This window comes from Dama dama, chromosome 12, assembly GCF_033118175.1.
Source record: "Dama dama isolate Ldn47 chromosome 12, ASM3311817v1, whole genome shotgun sequence".
NCBI classification, from domain to species: Eukaryota; Metazoa; Chordata; class Mammalia; order Artiodactyla; family Cervidae; genus Dama; species Dama dama.
In genome coordinates, this window is record NC_083692.1 from 79,877,270 (window position 1) to 79,892,536 (window position 15,267).

A 15,267-nucleotide genomic window follows, 5' to 3' on the forward strand; every position below is an offset into this window, starting at 1 on the left:
GTAACCCCCAGCCTCGTCATGTTTTTTAAAGCTGACATCTTTATTTCCTGTTCAGATTTTTTTTTTAAGTGGGTTCCCCCACCAGGGATTGAACCCACCCCCCTTACAGTGGAAGCATGGAGTCTTAACCACTGGACCACCAGGGAGGTCCCCAGTAGTCCCCACCAGTCGGGACCCTGCCTTTTTCTAAGCTAAACAGACCAGGGAACTTGGTTCCTCAGGGTAATCTCCCACCCTCTGCTCTCAGAGAAAGAAGTAACCCTCAAACCACATCAGAGGGAAGCGAGAACACAAATGCCTTGTGTCCCTTCCTGTAACCTAGCTGGGTGCCCAGCAGCTTTATCATACCTGCCCCACTTAGAGCCACAGTGACAGAATAGTTCCCTATCCATTTGAGCGTCTAGTAGTAGTCTGGAGACTAATTCTTCAAGAGCAAGCCCAGTTTTAGTCCACTTCTGCTGTCTAAGAATGAAGCCTCTAAAACCCCACATGCCAGGCTGGCCCTTTTACCCCTCACCCTTCCAGTAAGCATTATGGAGCCATCTCTGCATGCACTCAACTCTCCCTCCTTATCCATATAGACTTTGATGTTCTTATTCCATCTTTGTCCAAACGAAAATGATTAAAGGCCTAAGGTATAACATCATCACTTTATTTAGGAGATAATCAAATAGGATACAGGGCCGACACAAATCACTGTACATAAAATTATACAAATCAGCTATGTTTTCTAGAAGAGACTCAGTCATAGTAAACAAGGAAGAAAAACCAGAAGAGTGCCTAAAGGACTATAGTGTTTTGGATGAGTGTCCCCACACGCCCTTGAGTGAAGGTGGCCTCTGGTGGAGGTGGTCCTTTCAGCAGGAAGACAAGGAGACGGTTCCTCTGCAGAGGCCAAGCCTCCCGGCCCCACCCACGCTCAGCGGTAGGCCTTGTTGAACTCCTGGAGGGTCCAGCGCCTGTTCTCAGTTGCCTGCTTGAGTTGGGTGTACTCTTTCACCAGCTTGTCAAACTCCTCCCCGAGGACCTCATAGGTGTTCAGGACCTGTCTGGACTTCTCCATATCCTGCTCTTGTAGGCGAATGGCCCCCTCCAAACGGTCCCTAAGAACCCAGGCACAGGAGATACAATATAAGGATCTGGCTCCTCAGAAAGTACACAAAAATGGTAAGGCACAAAAATGAATGAGTCTGGAGGGTGTGGGGTGTGTGGAAGAGCTGTATCAGGCTTTTGGGAGTTCTCACCTAATGAGACGATGAACTTCCACTTTTTCAGCGGTGTAAGTGTCAGACAAAATCTTTAGCTCTTCCATCCTGACCAGGGGAGGAAAGAAATGTCAAGCTGAGGATCCTGGACAGCAGCAGACTTAGGAATGGGACATAGGACCTGCCCGTGGTCAACGTATGGGTTGAGCAGTGACAAGATAGGCAAAGTCATTCCAAATTCCTGAGCAATTTAGCTCACAGTAAAGCACCTATTTCAGAAGGCTTTAAAATGAAAGACCCAAAAATGTTGGCAGCTTTAGAGTAATCCAGAGGCTAACAGTGCGATGTGACATTTACTGTACCCCCACAGGGTGTCAGGCAGAGAGGAAACTGCTGAGGGAGAGGGTTGGAGGGGTGGGGTGTGAGATGGACTCTCTCAGAGCCACAGGGGTCACAGCTCACCGCAGCTTAAGGATCATGGCGCTGCACTTGATCTCCAGGTACTGGGCATTGATGCGGTCCAGCTCGGACTGAGTCTTCAGCCGGTGCTCCTGAAGAAGCCTCTGCAGCAAGGCCAGGCAGCGCAGTAGCACCTGAGCCCCCAGGAGGCAGTAGGAAGAGGGCAGCCACAAAAGACAGCAGAAAAGAAGGCAGATCAGAAATCCCTGATTTAGGAATTCCCTAACAGTCCAGTGATTAAGACTGTGCTCCCACTGCAGGGGGCGCGGGTTCGATGCCTGGTCGAGGAAGATCCATATGCCACTCGGCATGACCAAAAAAAATCCCTGGCTTCCCTCGAGGGGCCCCTGGGGTCAGGGTAAAAGAGTAGGGAGGCCACCCCACTGCCCTGACAGACCTGGGAGTAGGTGGCACTCTTCTTCTCCAGCAGCACCATCTGCTCCTTCTGCTGGCTCTTGGCAGCCTGGCACTGCTGCTTCTCACCTGCCAGAACCTCGGCGAGGTTCCACACCTTTGCTGCTTTCAGGGTTTCACTGTCCAAATCTGGGCAAAGAAACAGTGTGCTAGATGGGAAAACCCTAACTGCTCCTGTCTTTTGAAAGCCATGTCTCAGTACCCCTCTCCTACATCCAGCCCTACAGATTCTGTCTTCCTTACAGGTTTTCTTCTGATGGCCTGATAAAAACAACCCAGTTCTCATAATTAAGTTCTCTCCATCTGCCTGCAATGCAGGAGACCTGGGTTCAATCCTTGGGTCAGGAAGATCCCCTGGAGAAGGGTATTCTTGCCTGAAGAATTCCATGGACAGAGGAGCCTGGTGGTCACAAAGAGCCCCACACAACTGAGTGGCTTCACTTTCATTCTTACTCTGAATTCCAGATGTGGCCCTTGATTCTTAAATCACAGAAATAAAGACAAAACAAGAGGCTTCCCTGGTGGCTCAGTGGTAAAGAATCTGCCTGCCGATGCAGATGTGGGTTCCATCCCTGGGTGGGGAAGGTCCCCTGGAGAATGAAATGGCAACCCACTCCAGTATCCTTGCCTGGGAAGTGGACAGAGAAGCCTGGTGGGCAACCGTCCTTGGGGTTGCAAAGAGTCGGACACGACTTAGCAACTAAACAACAAAGGCAAGGTGGACACCTATTAGCCTGAACTTTCCTCCCTATTTCATTGTGATTCTCTTGAGAAGAACTCATCCTTCCCTGTAGCAAGAGGACACTGCCACTCCACACCTGGCCGAACGAAGGGAATCCACACAAAATTCCTCACTCTTATTCTACCAGCAAGGGAACAAAAAGTAAGCATTTCCAATGCTTCCCAGCTTCTGTCCCAAATCTAAAATTCAACATTGTTCTCAAAAGAGCAGACCAGGAACCCTGAAGGCCAGCCATGAACAGGACACAGCTGGCATGCACCTGAACTGGGATTGTGGTAGCAGAGCACAGTGAAGCATTTCTTCTTGAGCTGCTCCTCCACTTCCAGGGGGAGCCGGGCTCTCATCCACACAAAATCCTGCAGCCACAGAAGAGAAGAGGGAGATGCAGACAGACAGCTGGAACCCGGAAGACCCAGTCGATGAATACGTGACGATAACAATCTCAATGATAACCAAAAAAAAATGCATCGAGAGTCATCAGGGAGATTTAATTTTAAGTCACCAGGGAGATTAATGTTAGCAAAGACCACAATGGCTGTCAAGATCCCATGCTGATGAAAATGTGGGGACCTAGGACACTGGAAGCGCCTCTCTGCAGTTTGGCAATATGTACCAGTGTGTTCTGTGTGTGTGGCCTGTGACCTGGTGGTCCCACTTTAAGCACTAACACTTGGGAAATAATCATACAAAGACACATATGAACTAGTATGTTCCTATCATTGTGGTTTCTACCAGCAAAAATGTGGAGACAACCTTAAATTAATATCCATCAATAAGGGCAAGCAAATTATGCTACATCTATACAATGAAATCCATCTGTGATTAAAACTGGTGATATATAGTAAGGACACTGAGCACTAACTCTATGCCTGGATACTGTGCAGAGTGCTTTAGGAAGGGGAGAGGAATAAGTTAGGATCTTGGGATTATCATATACATACTACTATGTATAAAATACATTACCAACAAGGACCTACTTATGGCTCAGGGAACTCCAGTATTTTATAATGACCCTTAAGGGACAAGACTCTGAGAAAGAATGGATATAAGGCTTAACTGAATCACTTTTCTACACACCTGAAACTAACACAACATTATAAATCAACTATACTTCAATTAAAAAAAAAGAGTGCCTTAGAAGGTATCATCTTGTTTACAGTAATTTGAAAATAAGCATATACTTGAAAAAAAAGTCCAAAATATATTTCAAAAGTAATTTGAAAATAATCATATACTTGAAAAAAAGTCCAAAACATATTGAGTGAAAATAGATTACATTCTATATATGCACAGGATGTGTAATACCATTTATTGGGTTAGCCAAAAAATTTGTTCAGGCTTTTCCACAACATCTCACGGACAAACCCAAATGAACTTTTTGGCCAACCCAGTATGTCAAGTTGTGTATAATAATACTGCATTTATTTCTAGATTTAGTATTTCAGCTCTTACTTTCTTCCTTGTAATGTTTTTTCTTTCTTATTTACTTAAATTCTACCACCACGAACAAGTGTCATTCTCACAGAAAGTTTACCCATGAGATGTTTCAATACATGGGAGAATTTAAGCCATTTCCCTTCTTTGGTCCCAATATCTGTACCCCCCACCCCTAACCTCTGAGGGTGGCATGAGCTCCAGAAGGTCCGCCTTCTCCAGCCCTAGCAGTGGAGGCACCTCCCTCTCCTGGCTGGGACCTAAGAGCCGTGTCAGCTCGGTCACGAGTAGCCGCTGTTCAAGGGTCTCATGAAACTGGGAGAGAGAATAAAAAGCAAAAAGAAGTTACTATAAAACTTCTCCCATTCCACCGCCTCCATCCTCATGAGCAGTTCTTCACATATCTTCAAAGACCCCAAACATGTCATCCCCTTTAGATAACTTTCTAGCTGCCAGTGCTTTCTCCTGTCAATCTTTCTTTTCAAAACCCTGACAACACACTCACCTCTTTCCCCATAACTACAGTCCCTGTCTTTCTTGATACCCATGACTCAAAACTCCTATTTCCCCCATACCATAGAATCAAAGGAAGCCATAGCTGTCCTCGTCATTCCTACAGCTGGTACCAGCGCTTACTTCATGTTTCCTGCCTCACCTTTCTGTCCTCAGAAGTTAAATCCGTATCTTGTGCCTTCACATAGTAGTCCACAAGTAGCTCCTGAATGACTCTCTGTAAAATCTCAGACCTTAACCATGTTGTCTTATGCAGTCGAACGTCCTTCCACGCCTAGAAAACCAAAAAAATCCCATGTGGGAGCCCCTCTCTCTCAGAAGATTTTTTCCTTCCTCCCAGTCAGGCCTCCTCCCAGGCCCCTTACCCGGGCCTGCTCCTTCGCCAGCGTGAGGCTTAAACCACTCTCGTCCACGTGTTGTGAGAGACTCAGCAGCAGTTGGCTGAAGTGTGGGTTCTGTAATAGGTCCTCTTCACTCAGGTTACAAGGAGGAAGCTGTTTGCTGCACACTTAATGAGACGTCCCCCATAGGGATCAAAAAACAAAGATAATAGTATGGATTCAATTTATGTAATTGAGCATAAGATGTGGGAAGGTAAGGGTCAGTAGCTCAGTCATGTCCTGTTCAGTGGACATACTCAGGCTCAGTCATGAGGATTCTTTGCAACCTCATGGACTCAACCCACCAGGCTCCTGTCCATGGAATTTCCCAAGCAAGAATACTGGAGTGGGTTGCCATTGCCTATTCCAGGGGATTCTCCCAAAACCGAGTTCAAAGCAGCATCTCCCAAAGCTTCTGCATTGGCAGGCAGATTCTTTACCACTGAGCCACCGGGGAAGTCCCCATAATTGAGCATAACTCTCAGCTTAATACTCACTTCCAAAAAACCCTTAGGTTTTTGGTAGGGAAGTTTTCTAAATCAAATGAAATTTTTTAAAAAATAGGGAATTCACTGGTGGTCCAATGGTTAGAACTTCATAGTTTCACTGCCAACAGCCTGGGGTTCAATCCCTGGTCAAGGAACTAAGATTCCTCAAGCCTTGTGGCACAAGTAAAGAATTTAAAAATCCACAAATAAACTAAAGGCAGTTCTCAAAGTAACAAGCACTTTATATTACATACAAGGATGTTAATCAAGAATTAGAGAATGAGCCTTAAAAAAATCTAAGATCCTAGAAAATGGAAATACAGTTGGAAAATATTAGGCAAAAAGAATCAAGAATAAGAGACTCTTTGGTAGGACTCACCACAGTACCTAAAATGCCTCATTCACACATAATAACTAGAGTTTTGGGGGATGGAAAAAAAACGACACATGTACAGTTACAACTTTGGATGTGATCTCTGGTCGAATAAGCAAGACAGAGAGGTATATTCTTAAGAGTAAATAAAAAATTTAACTAACCAAATTCTCCTTATTGTAAATAGACTGAGTACCCCAGGTGGATGCAGAACAGTACATGCATGAGAAAAAGTGCAAGCCAGGTTGCTGTTCAGTTGCTAAGTCATGTCTCTTTATGACTCCATGGACTGCAGCACGCCGGGTTCCTCTGTCCTCCACTATCTCCCAGAGTTTGCTCAAATTCATGTCCATTGAATCAGTGATGCTATCTAACCATCTCATTCTCTGCCACCTCATGATCCTTTTGCCTTCAATCTTTCCCAGCATCAGGGTCTTTTCCTTTGAGTCAGCTCTTTATATCAGGTGGCCAAAGTACTGGAGCTTCAGCAACAGTCCTTCCGGTGAATATTCAGGGTTGATTTCCTTTAGGATTGATTGGTTTGATCTCCATGCAGTCCAAGGGATTCTCAAGAGTCTTCTCTAGCCCCACCAATTGAAAACATCAGTTCGTTGGCTCTCAGCCTTCTTTATGGTCCAACTCTCACATCTATACATGACTGGACAAACCATAGCTTTGACTAGATGGACCTTTGTCAGCAAAGTGATGTCTTTACTTTTTAATATGTTGTCTAAGTTTATCATAGCCAGATTCCATATGTTCAAGGGGCTTTTTTTCCCTGTTTTCCCACATGCTTTCTACTGGGGTCTTCTATTTTACTTTCACATACCAAACATATTTTAATTCTTTGGACCATCATACCAAAGTCCTTTTATAAAATTAAAAGTCTCTTTTTTTTTCTCCCAAAGCATTAAAAAAATCAATATGGAAATTATCAAAATATAGAAGATTTCCATTTTCAAAGGACTCAAGATAGAGAAAACATCTGAAATAGGCAAAGAATTCAAATATGGAAGGATTTGAGATTTTAGAGGATAAGATATAAGAAAATTAAAGACACAGCTTTCAAAAGTTCACTGGCCAACCTTGTCATCAGGATATGCTTGCTAACACAGCATGGGAACATCTTGAAATTTTAGTCTATTGCACTAGCAGGTACTGAACAGGCATTTGTATAATCTGTCTTTCAATAAGAGAATGTTTAAGAATCTTCAAGGATTCTAGTTTCCCTAGAAACTTAGGCTTCTGTGAGAGAAACCATACTGGTGAACATTATAAATCCTTTTTATTTTTTGGCCGCACCTTGAGACATCTTAGTTCCCCAACCAGGGGTTGAACACGGGCCACAGCAGTGAAAGTGCCAAGTCCTAACCACTGAACCACCAAGGAATCTTCCCTTTTTATTACAGAAGACAATACCCTAGAAAACACCATTTGGGGACTTCCCTGGTGGTCCAATGGTTAAGAATCTGCCTGCCAATGCAGTGGCCATGGGTTCAATCCCTGGTCTGGGAAGATTCCACATGCCACAGGGCAGCTAAGCCATGTGCCACAACTACTGAAGCCTGCATGCCCTAGAGCCTGTGTTCTGCAACAAGAGAAGCCACTGCAATGAGAAGTCCTTGCACCCCAACTAGGGAAGCCCCAGCACAGCCAAAATTAATTACTTAATTACTTAAAAAAAAAAAAAAAGACCACTCTGGATAATTCTCCAAACCTCTTGCAAACAGCTGCCTTTACCTTGTTGTAGTACTTCCATCCCTTCTCCAGGTAAGCAGAAATCCCCGGACGCCATCTGCTTTTCTGGTGCTTCTTATCTGTCCAACTGAGTAAAAGAAAGCAAAAAGATAAATAAACTGGCTTGGCTGCCCCAGAGAGACAATTACCTTGGGTTCAAATTTCTGTTGTCTACAAGCTGGGGAGGAGGAACACCTCTTACAGGGAGAGACTATATCACACATCCTGGGTCCTATCTGAAAAGAAAGGACCTTGGGAAAGATAACTTTCTAATTCACTAAACAGAAGGATGCCCCCCTGCCCCCCTACCATTATGTCTAAGGTTAAAACTTGAGCCGCTGCTTTCTAGTTATGAGTGAACTGGGGAAGGGGAGGGGGGAGAAATCAGTGTTTTTTTTTCCTCCAAATAACTCAGCTATCAAATTCCACAAGAGTTACTTGTGCTTCTTTAACTTGTCCTTTCATCTGAGATCTGTTGGTAGTTTTTGATCATTAACTCTAGAAACATCCTTCAGGAGTGACACATCATTCCACACTTGAACGAAAACAACTGGTTTTCACATAACAGCATTAGGAAAGAGCACCTGGAGGAAAGAGCATGACAGGAAGACTGACAGGGAGGTCAGTGCCAGGAGAGGAACGCAAAAGTGTGTTCATGTGGCTGAGGCCTGGACGCGTGAGGCCTCAGTGGTTTGTCAGAACACCGAGTGTGCTGAAAACAATGCCAGCAACACAAAGAGGAGGTAAAGATGGACACAGTTTGGACTCTGGAGACAAAACTTTCCCCTTGACATTATTCCCCTCTTTTTTTTGCTCCAACCCTCCTCTCTGTAAGGTATCAAACTCTTAAAGAACAGACATAGGTTATTATGATTTAACACTTCATGTTCACAGAACATTTGGTTTACTTCCTGGTTTTATGAGGAACATCAAAGTAACTACTCATTTGTTTTGTACCATGGTCTAGAGGGGGACGCAGTGAGGAGTCAGAATACTTAGACTTAATTTGCAGCTTAGCCCAGTAGCTTCTGTGTGAATTTGAGGGAAATGCTTTTTTGTGCCCAACTTTTTCCCACCTGCAAAACTGAGATAACGACTCCTGCCTTGGATGAGACATTAAGAATTAATAACACAATCAACTTGTCAACAAAAGCCACTACTTAGTTAAGCTCAGTGTTTTAGCGATTCTGTTTATCAAGGATCTAAGCCTGTAAATAAATTCTGCAGGCGCAAACTTCGCTCACGGAAATGAGGACCAACCCAAATTTCAAAAAAGTCAGCTGTTCTTCCCTCCCTAGAGGAACTGCCCACTTGGGGTTTTTAGGGTGCTTTTCTTGACCCTTTTAAAGTGTTACAGGGCGTGAACGGTGGTGGCAATCAGGCTCTATTCTCCACCCTTTGCACTCAGACGTGTTAAAGCGCTGCTACAAGGACCCAAGCATTTAAATGTTCTGACTCAGGCGTCTTTTAAATTCTTAGAGCTGTCTTTACACGCTGCACTGAACGTTAAATTGATTTTACAGGTATTTTCACAAGATGTGACCCTTACAGGGCCCGAGATGAATCAAAATGCGGAGCGGGCTCTCCGGCGCCTACTTTCCTTCCGTCTGGGTAGCCAAGGATTCCCAAGGGCGAGGGCGGTCTCGGCGGTCTCGGACCGGGGACTGGCCGGCTTGGCTCTCCCAGCGCTCCTCCTCCCCGCAGCGCCGCCCGCCGACCCTCCGGGGCAAACCTGCAGAGCAAGGGGCAGCTGAAGCTCCCGAGGCAGTGCCGAGGGGGCTGAGGCGGGCAGGTGGGCCGGCGGTGGCCGCAACCCGGGGCCGCCGCCCGCGCCCGGGCTCCGAAACCTCTCGATCCTGCCCGGCGCTGGGGCTGCGGGAAGCTGGGCCTGGGCAGACAGCGCGGGAGGCCGGGGGAGGGGAACCGGCCCCAAACGCCCAGGAGGCCGCGTGGGAGGGAGGGGCGGCGCCACGCTCGAGGCGGGAACGGCAGGCTCCGCCTCCAGCGGGGCGCGCGCCCTTCGTCCTCCAACAGCCAGAGGACTGCGTGTGTGGAGTCCGGACTGGGAAAGGGAGTCATCGTAGGCCGACTTCTTTGCCCTTTCTCCTAGGCACCTCCCCCACGTTGAGGGAAAATGTTGAGAAGATGGTAATAATTGCCAGCTTTTACTGAGCGCCCACAATGAGTCAGACTACGCTAAATGTTTTACTTGCCTTGCCCTGCCCCGTTTAGTTCTTGTGTCCTACGAGGAAGTCACTATCATACCCATTTTACAGAGGGGGAAAACTGAGGCGCAAAGAGGCTAACTGGCTTATTCAAGGTCGCTGATTGCAGTGTAAGCCTGAGCTCGGGGACCTCTGAACTGTCCCAGACATGCCGCCCATCTGCAAGTCTCCTTGCTCAGGCGCTGCCAGCCCTGTCTCTTGAGTGGGCTTCTCCAGTTTTCCTCCCCCAGGTTCCTCCTCTGCTCTCTTCTTGACTTCTCATCCTTCATCAAAACCTCTGTCTTCTTTTTTTAAACTACACAGACATTTATTGTTTGCTTAACCAGAAATCTGGAGCTGGGGGGTCCTAAGACTTCTTAGGCTTCCCTGGTGCCTCAGTTGGCAGAGAATCTACCCGCAATGCAGAAGACCTGGGTTTGATCCCTGGAGAAGGGAATGGCAACCCACTCCTACTTGCCTAGGAAACCCCCTTAAAAGAGGAGCCTGGCAGGCTACAGTCTGTCCATGGGGTCACAAAGAGTCCATCACAACCGAGTGACTAACACGTTCACTTTTCAAGACTTTTTAGTAGCTCCCTGATCTCAAGATTGTTTGCAGTTCTCTTTGCAATCCCCTAATGGTCCAAAGGTGGCTTCAGAAGTTCAAGAAGTACATCCCATTCTCTCAACAGCATCCTGAGCAGGAAGGAAGGGGAAGAGCCTTCTTCCTGTAACAGTCTGAGATGAAAATATTTTCCAGAAACATCCACAAGACTTTCCCGAATGTCTCATTGTCTCATTTTTGGGTCACTTGCCCACCCTTATCCCAGTGAGCTGGATGTCTTCCATTTGCCCCTCAGATCCACTTTCAGCTCTTCAACACCCTATGTAGAAGGTAAGGACTACTCAGTATCCGTATTCCCTGACTGGTTTCAGTCAATGGGGGATCCTAGTAGGAGGTGGTAGGGAGAGAAATGATGGGAAGAGGAGGATGATTCCCCTGCCATCCTCTCTGGGTTTGACCTCAGGCTGGCTAATCCCCACCCCCGGCCCCCCCCATATCTCTGTTTTAACCACCCTCCACCCTTTTTCAAAGTCAACTGGAATCTAGTCATTAGGTGAATTATTTTAAAAATATTTATTGCTAAGTAGATTGCACCAACATTATGAAATTTCTTGCATCAGAGAAGCAGGTGGGGAGATGGGAAAGGACTCTCAGGGCTTGGTGTGCTGGGTGGCACAAGGTTTAACCTTTTTTTTTAGTACCAACTAGAGAATTCTGCTAGCAGCAAAACATAGAGAAATAGTGTGATCCAGTGCAAAAATTTTATGTCCCTGGTCATCTTGTCAACTGCCACCTTTCATGCTTAATGTTAAAGTGCTGTCATTTTCTAAGGCTTTTAAAAATCATTTCTGCTTCCTCAGTTCTGTAGTGCAGCATCATTAAATACCAGGCATAATGTCCCTAACAAATGGCAGTTGGAACAAAATAGCAAGGATGCTTTGGTGACTCAGAATTGATCAGAAATCTACTGAAATTTCATGTATCCTATTTGCCAAAATTTCTAAAATGGTACTACAAAGCTTTGGCTAAGTAGCTCTAAAGTACTGGAGGAGTGAGGGGGTGAAGGATATAGAGGCCCTTCTTGAGGTAGGAGGTGGGAGGAGAGAGCCATGGGAAGTCGTGAACTGGATCAAATCTTCGTATGCAATTATCTGTTCCATCTCTGTCTTTAACAAACTGTGACCTTGGGTTTCAGGTTCCTTATCTGTCAAAAGGAGGAACTAACATATTTCTAGCTCATCCAATCTCACAGTGTTGATGTAATGATCAAATGAGATAATGGCTGAGAAAGAGCTTTGGAAAGACTATCAAAGTGAGGTGTTTTTAAATTGACACTTATTAAGCACTTATTAAGTGTCTTGGGAGAGACACAAAGAAAAATAGGACTCAGTCCCTTCCCTGAAGTTCATAATCTAGTTCAGAAGATAAAACATACACATGAAAAGCAAATAATACATGGCAGCAAAAAGGTGTCAAAAGAGCAGTTTAGATTATAAATACCAGAGAAACCTGAGGGAGCTACAGAATTCTTTCTGCAGGAATGGAGAGGGAAGACTACGAAATGAATCTTCTCTTAGCTGAAAGGAGAGGAAATTTAGATCATTTAGAATGAAGGAAACATCCCAGCAAGTGGAGGCAGAGACAGGGAGTCCAAGCTGCATTCTGGGCCCAAGAGACCAGATCAGGAGAAGTGAAAAACTTTATAGTAAGACAAGAAAGTGGAGCCTAAAAAAAAAAAAAAAAGAAAGAAAGTTGAGCCTATAGACCATCCTTGCAGTTAAAACTGTTGCAGAAGGACTTCCCTGGCCATCCAATGGTTAAGGATCCACGCTTCCACTGCAAGGGGCACGGGTTTGATCCCTGGTGGGAAAACTAAGATCCCACATGCTGTGTGCTGTGTGCATGTATTGAGGCAAAGAAACGAAAAGCCCCTGCAGCAGGATACTGAAAAAGAATCTTACAAACGACATCATCTGGTGTCCTTGAAGAAAGAATTGCAAGAGAGGCCCTAGAATTCATTCTCTTTCATTCCCTTTCTATCGCTTTATTATGGACTTTAAAAAAAAAAAAAAAAGAAAGCTTTATTGAGGTATTTTGGCACACAATATTTAAAGTGTACCACTCATTAAGTTTTGACATAACTATACATCTGTGAAACCATCAACGGTAATCAACATAGTGAACAAAAGCATCATTCCCTAAGTGATTACTTGTGCCCTTTTATAATTCCTCTCTCTGGCCCCTCCCAACCACCTATCTCCTTTCTGTCACTATAGATTAGTTTGCACTTGCTAGAATTTTACATAAATGGAAACAAAGATGTACCCTTTTTTTCTCTGGCTTCTTTCACTCAGCATAGTTAATTTTGAGTTTCATGCATGTTGTTGCTCTTCTCAATGATTCATTTTTTTTCAGTTCCTGTCTTATTATTGTTGAAAAGTACTCTAGATCCTCTAAAGCCTTAATTTGTTTGAGTTTGTATTTAAGGAGGTGCTTCCTCCATGACCCCAAGGTACTTAGCGACACACAGAGGCACTTTTTTTTTTTTTTTGATGGGGCTGCTTGGCTTCCAGGATCTTAGTTCCCCAACCAGGGATCGAACCCATGCCCACTGTGATGGATAAGCAGAGTCCTAACCACCAGACCACTAGGGAATTCCTACATTATTTGTTGAAGGGATGAATTTTGACCACCTCCACAGTGCTAATACCTTATATAGTTTTGTTTGTTCCATGGAATGCTTGGTCTCTGTAGGCTTGTCTCTTCATGATAGTGTTCATCTCACCTTCTGCTATACCATATGCAAAATAACAACCACTCACTTCTTAAATGTTTTTTAATGATAAAGCCAAGAACATACTCAAGTATTCTTGAGCTAGACTCTGGGGGAAGGGGGAAGGTGTCAGGGGGGTGGTGGAGAAAGATAAATTAGGCATCACTCCTGCTCCCAGTGTAGCTCTACCTTCTTGAAGACACTGCTCTTGATCAAGTTTTCAAAAAATGTGTTTTAACTTGATAATAAATGTAAATGGGAGTCTTAGAAAAAGTCTACTTAACCTTTCAGACTTGGGCCATCCCTTTGCTGCATTGTTTAGATTTACAGAGTAGAGATTTGCTGAGAATATTGCAGGGACTCTGCCTCCCATACTGTAGCCAGGAAACAAAACCATGCTCCAAAGATAGAGATTTCGAGTGAGCAGTTAGTATTCTATTTATCAAACTAATGGAAAGGTTTGAGTAGAATATTTTCTCCCACTGAAAATTTGGGCTTAAATAACCAGTTTCACAGCTAGGACATTAAAAATAGCCATTGAATTATGGAACCATGCTTAACTGAGCAATTGTTTAGAAAAGAATGTTTTACAAGCCATACCACTTTAGGGAGTTCCTGATTGCCTAGTGGTTAGGACTTGGCGCTTTCAGTGCAGAGGTCTGAGTTCAATCCTGTTCAGGGAACCATTCCACATGCCTCATCATAGCACAGTCAAAAAAAAAAAAAAAAAAAGCCATAGCACTTTGAAAGTATCTGAAGACAAGTAACAAGAGTATTATGGTATCATGGACTCAGAAGCTAGTTTCAGGAAAAAAAATTTTACAGGCGGTCAAGAGATTTCAGAATTATTTTCAAGGGTGTTCACTGGAAAATGAAGGTATTCAGAGCCACAACTATTGATGATTAAGCTAGAAAATTTCATGCCCATTGTAAGTACATGATTTAGGAAGAAAACAAGTGAATAAAGAAAATATGTAATCAACCTATGACATCAAATGAAAATTTAAGAACAAATGTTCATAATGTGCCATTTTTGCAAATGTTTAACCTTTCTAAGGGGATTTGAAACCCAGCCCTTGTGGCTTCAAGGGTTGCCTGACTGTTCATGGAAACTTTTGTTATGCAGACTGGAATGAGCCTGGTTTTACTCTGAGACACTATTGCAAACTAGCATGTAAACAAGGCCCAATAGGAAATTTTGGATCTCAAAGAAAAGCTGAGAAATTTGGCTCAAAAAATGGGACAGATTGAAACCATTTTTACCAAAGGAATATGAGACAGTTAAAAGAAATTGATTCAGAAAAAGACTCCTATCATTTTGAAAAGCTAGACATGAGGCACGTGTTCAGTTCTTGTTATAACCGATCGAGTGTGCTGCTGTAATGCGCAAACACGTGCCAGGCTGATAAAGTATTTCCCTGGGTTTTAAACTGATGATGACACTGTCTCATACTGAGCTGCATATGAAAGAGATTTTCTCCTTTAAAAATTGTGTCAGAACCAGTGGGAGAAACAGACCTACCAAAGGGCATTTGGAGGTTCATGCTTGGGAAGAACATACACTGTAAATTTTGAAATGCCTCCTATGATTAAGGTGTTATGGAAAAAAAAAAAAGCAAAACCTTGAGGAAGTTAGCAATGAGGTATACTTTCCATATTCCATTACCAAAGAGAAATTTTGCCAAACTAATTTATAGTGTTCAACCACAGTAGCTAAGTAGATTAAGAGTTACATCTGGGTTTCTCATGACTGGGTTGCCTTATAAAAAACCCAGGCACAGATATTTCTGGAAAGCATGCTATTCTTGGGCAGCTTTTCAAAACTAATTTATTGGTATTTTCAAATGATTAATAATGGGAGGCTCTATGGACGGGGAGCCCTTGATCTTCCAAATCAAGGGTTACTGACTCAAAAGTCCGTGGGAGCCAGGCAGGTAATTAAAGTGTGCACCATCCAAAGAGTGCTGGGTACTGTGACAAG

At 44.2% G+C, this 15,267-nt stretch overlaps 1 protein-coding gene and 1 long non-coding RNA gene across 5 annotated transcripts in view; one reads left to right on the forward strand and one right to left on the reverse strand.

Moving 5' to 3' along the window:
• The window catches only part of LOC133066575 (uncharacterized), a 49,942-nt gene that overhangs the window by 21,904 nt on the left and 12,771 nt on the right, over nt 1–15,267 (forward strand). The gene's annotated exons all lie outside the window — the stretch shown is intronic.
• HAUS4 (HAUS augmin like complex subunit 4) lies at nt 637–9,642 on the reverse strand. Of its 4 annotated transcripts, none has more exons than XM_061157779.1 (10): nt 9,478–9,642; nt 7,749–7,833; nt 5,133–5,275; nt 4,910–5,041; nt 4,435–4,569; nt 3,080–3,176; nt 2,062–2,207; nt 1,668–1,798; nt 1,245–1,313; nt 637–1,103 (listed from the first exon to the last, which is right to left on the reverse strand). In XM_061157779.1, exons 2-10 carry the CDS (start codon nt 7,801–7,803, stop codon nt 920–922), a joined length of 1,092 nt encoding a protein of 363 aa, XP_061013762.1. In that variant the 5' UTR covers nt 7,804–7,833; nt 9,478–9,642; the 3' UTR covers nt 637–919. The 4 variants fall into 4 exon arrangements, with proteins under 4 accessions (XP_061013762.1, XP_061013763.1, XP_061013761.1 ...); XM_061157780.1 differs by lacking the exon at nt 9,478–9,642 and adding an exon at nt 9,342–9,470; XM_061157778.1 differs by lacking the exon at nt 9,478–9,642 and adding an exon at nt 9,295–9,459.

Excerpts from the sequence above, each read along its gene's own strand:
- HAUS4 (XM_061157779.1), bottom strand. The coding sequence starts at position 7,803 with ATGGCGTCCGGGGATTTCTGCTTACCTGGAGAAGGGATGGAAGTACTA. Across the intron at positions 5,276-7,748 it reads GATGGAAGTACTACAACAAG|TGTGCAGCAAACAGCTTCCT; the intron begins GTAAAGGCAGCT and ends CGTCTCATTAAG. Across the intron at positions 1,314-1,667 it reads GCCATGATCCTTAAGCTGCG|GATGGAAGAGCTAAAGATTT; the intron begins GTGAGCTGTGAC and ends TCCCCTGGTCAG.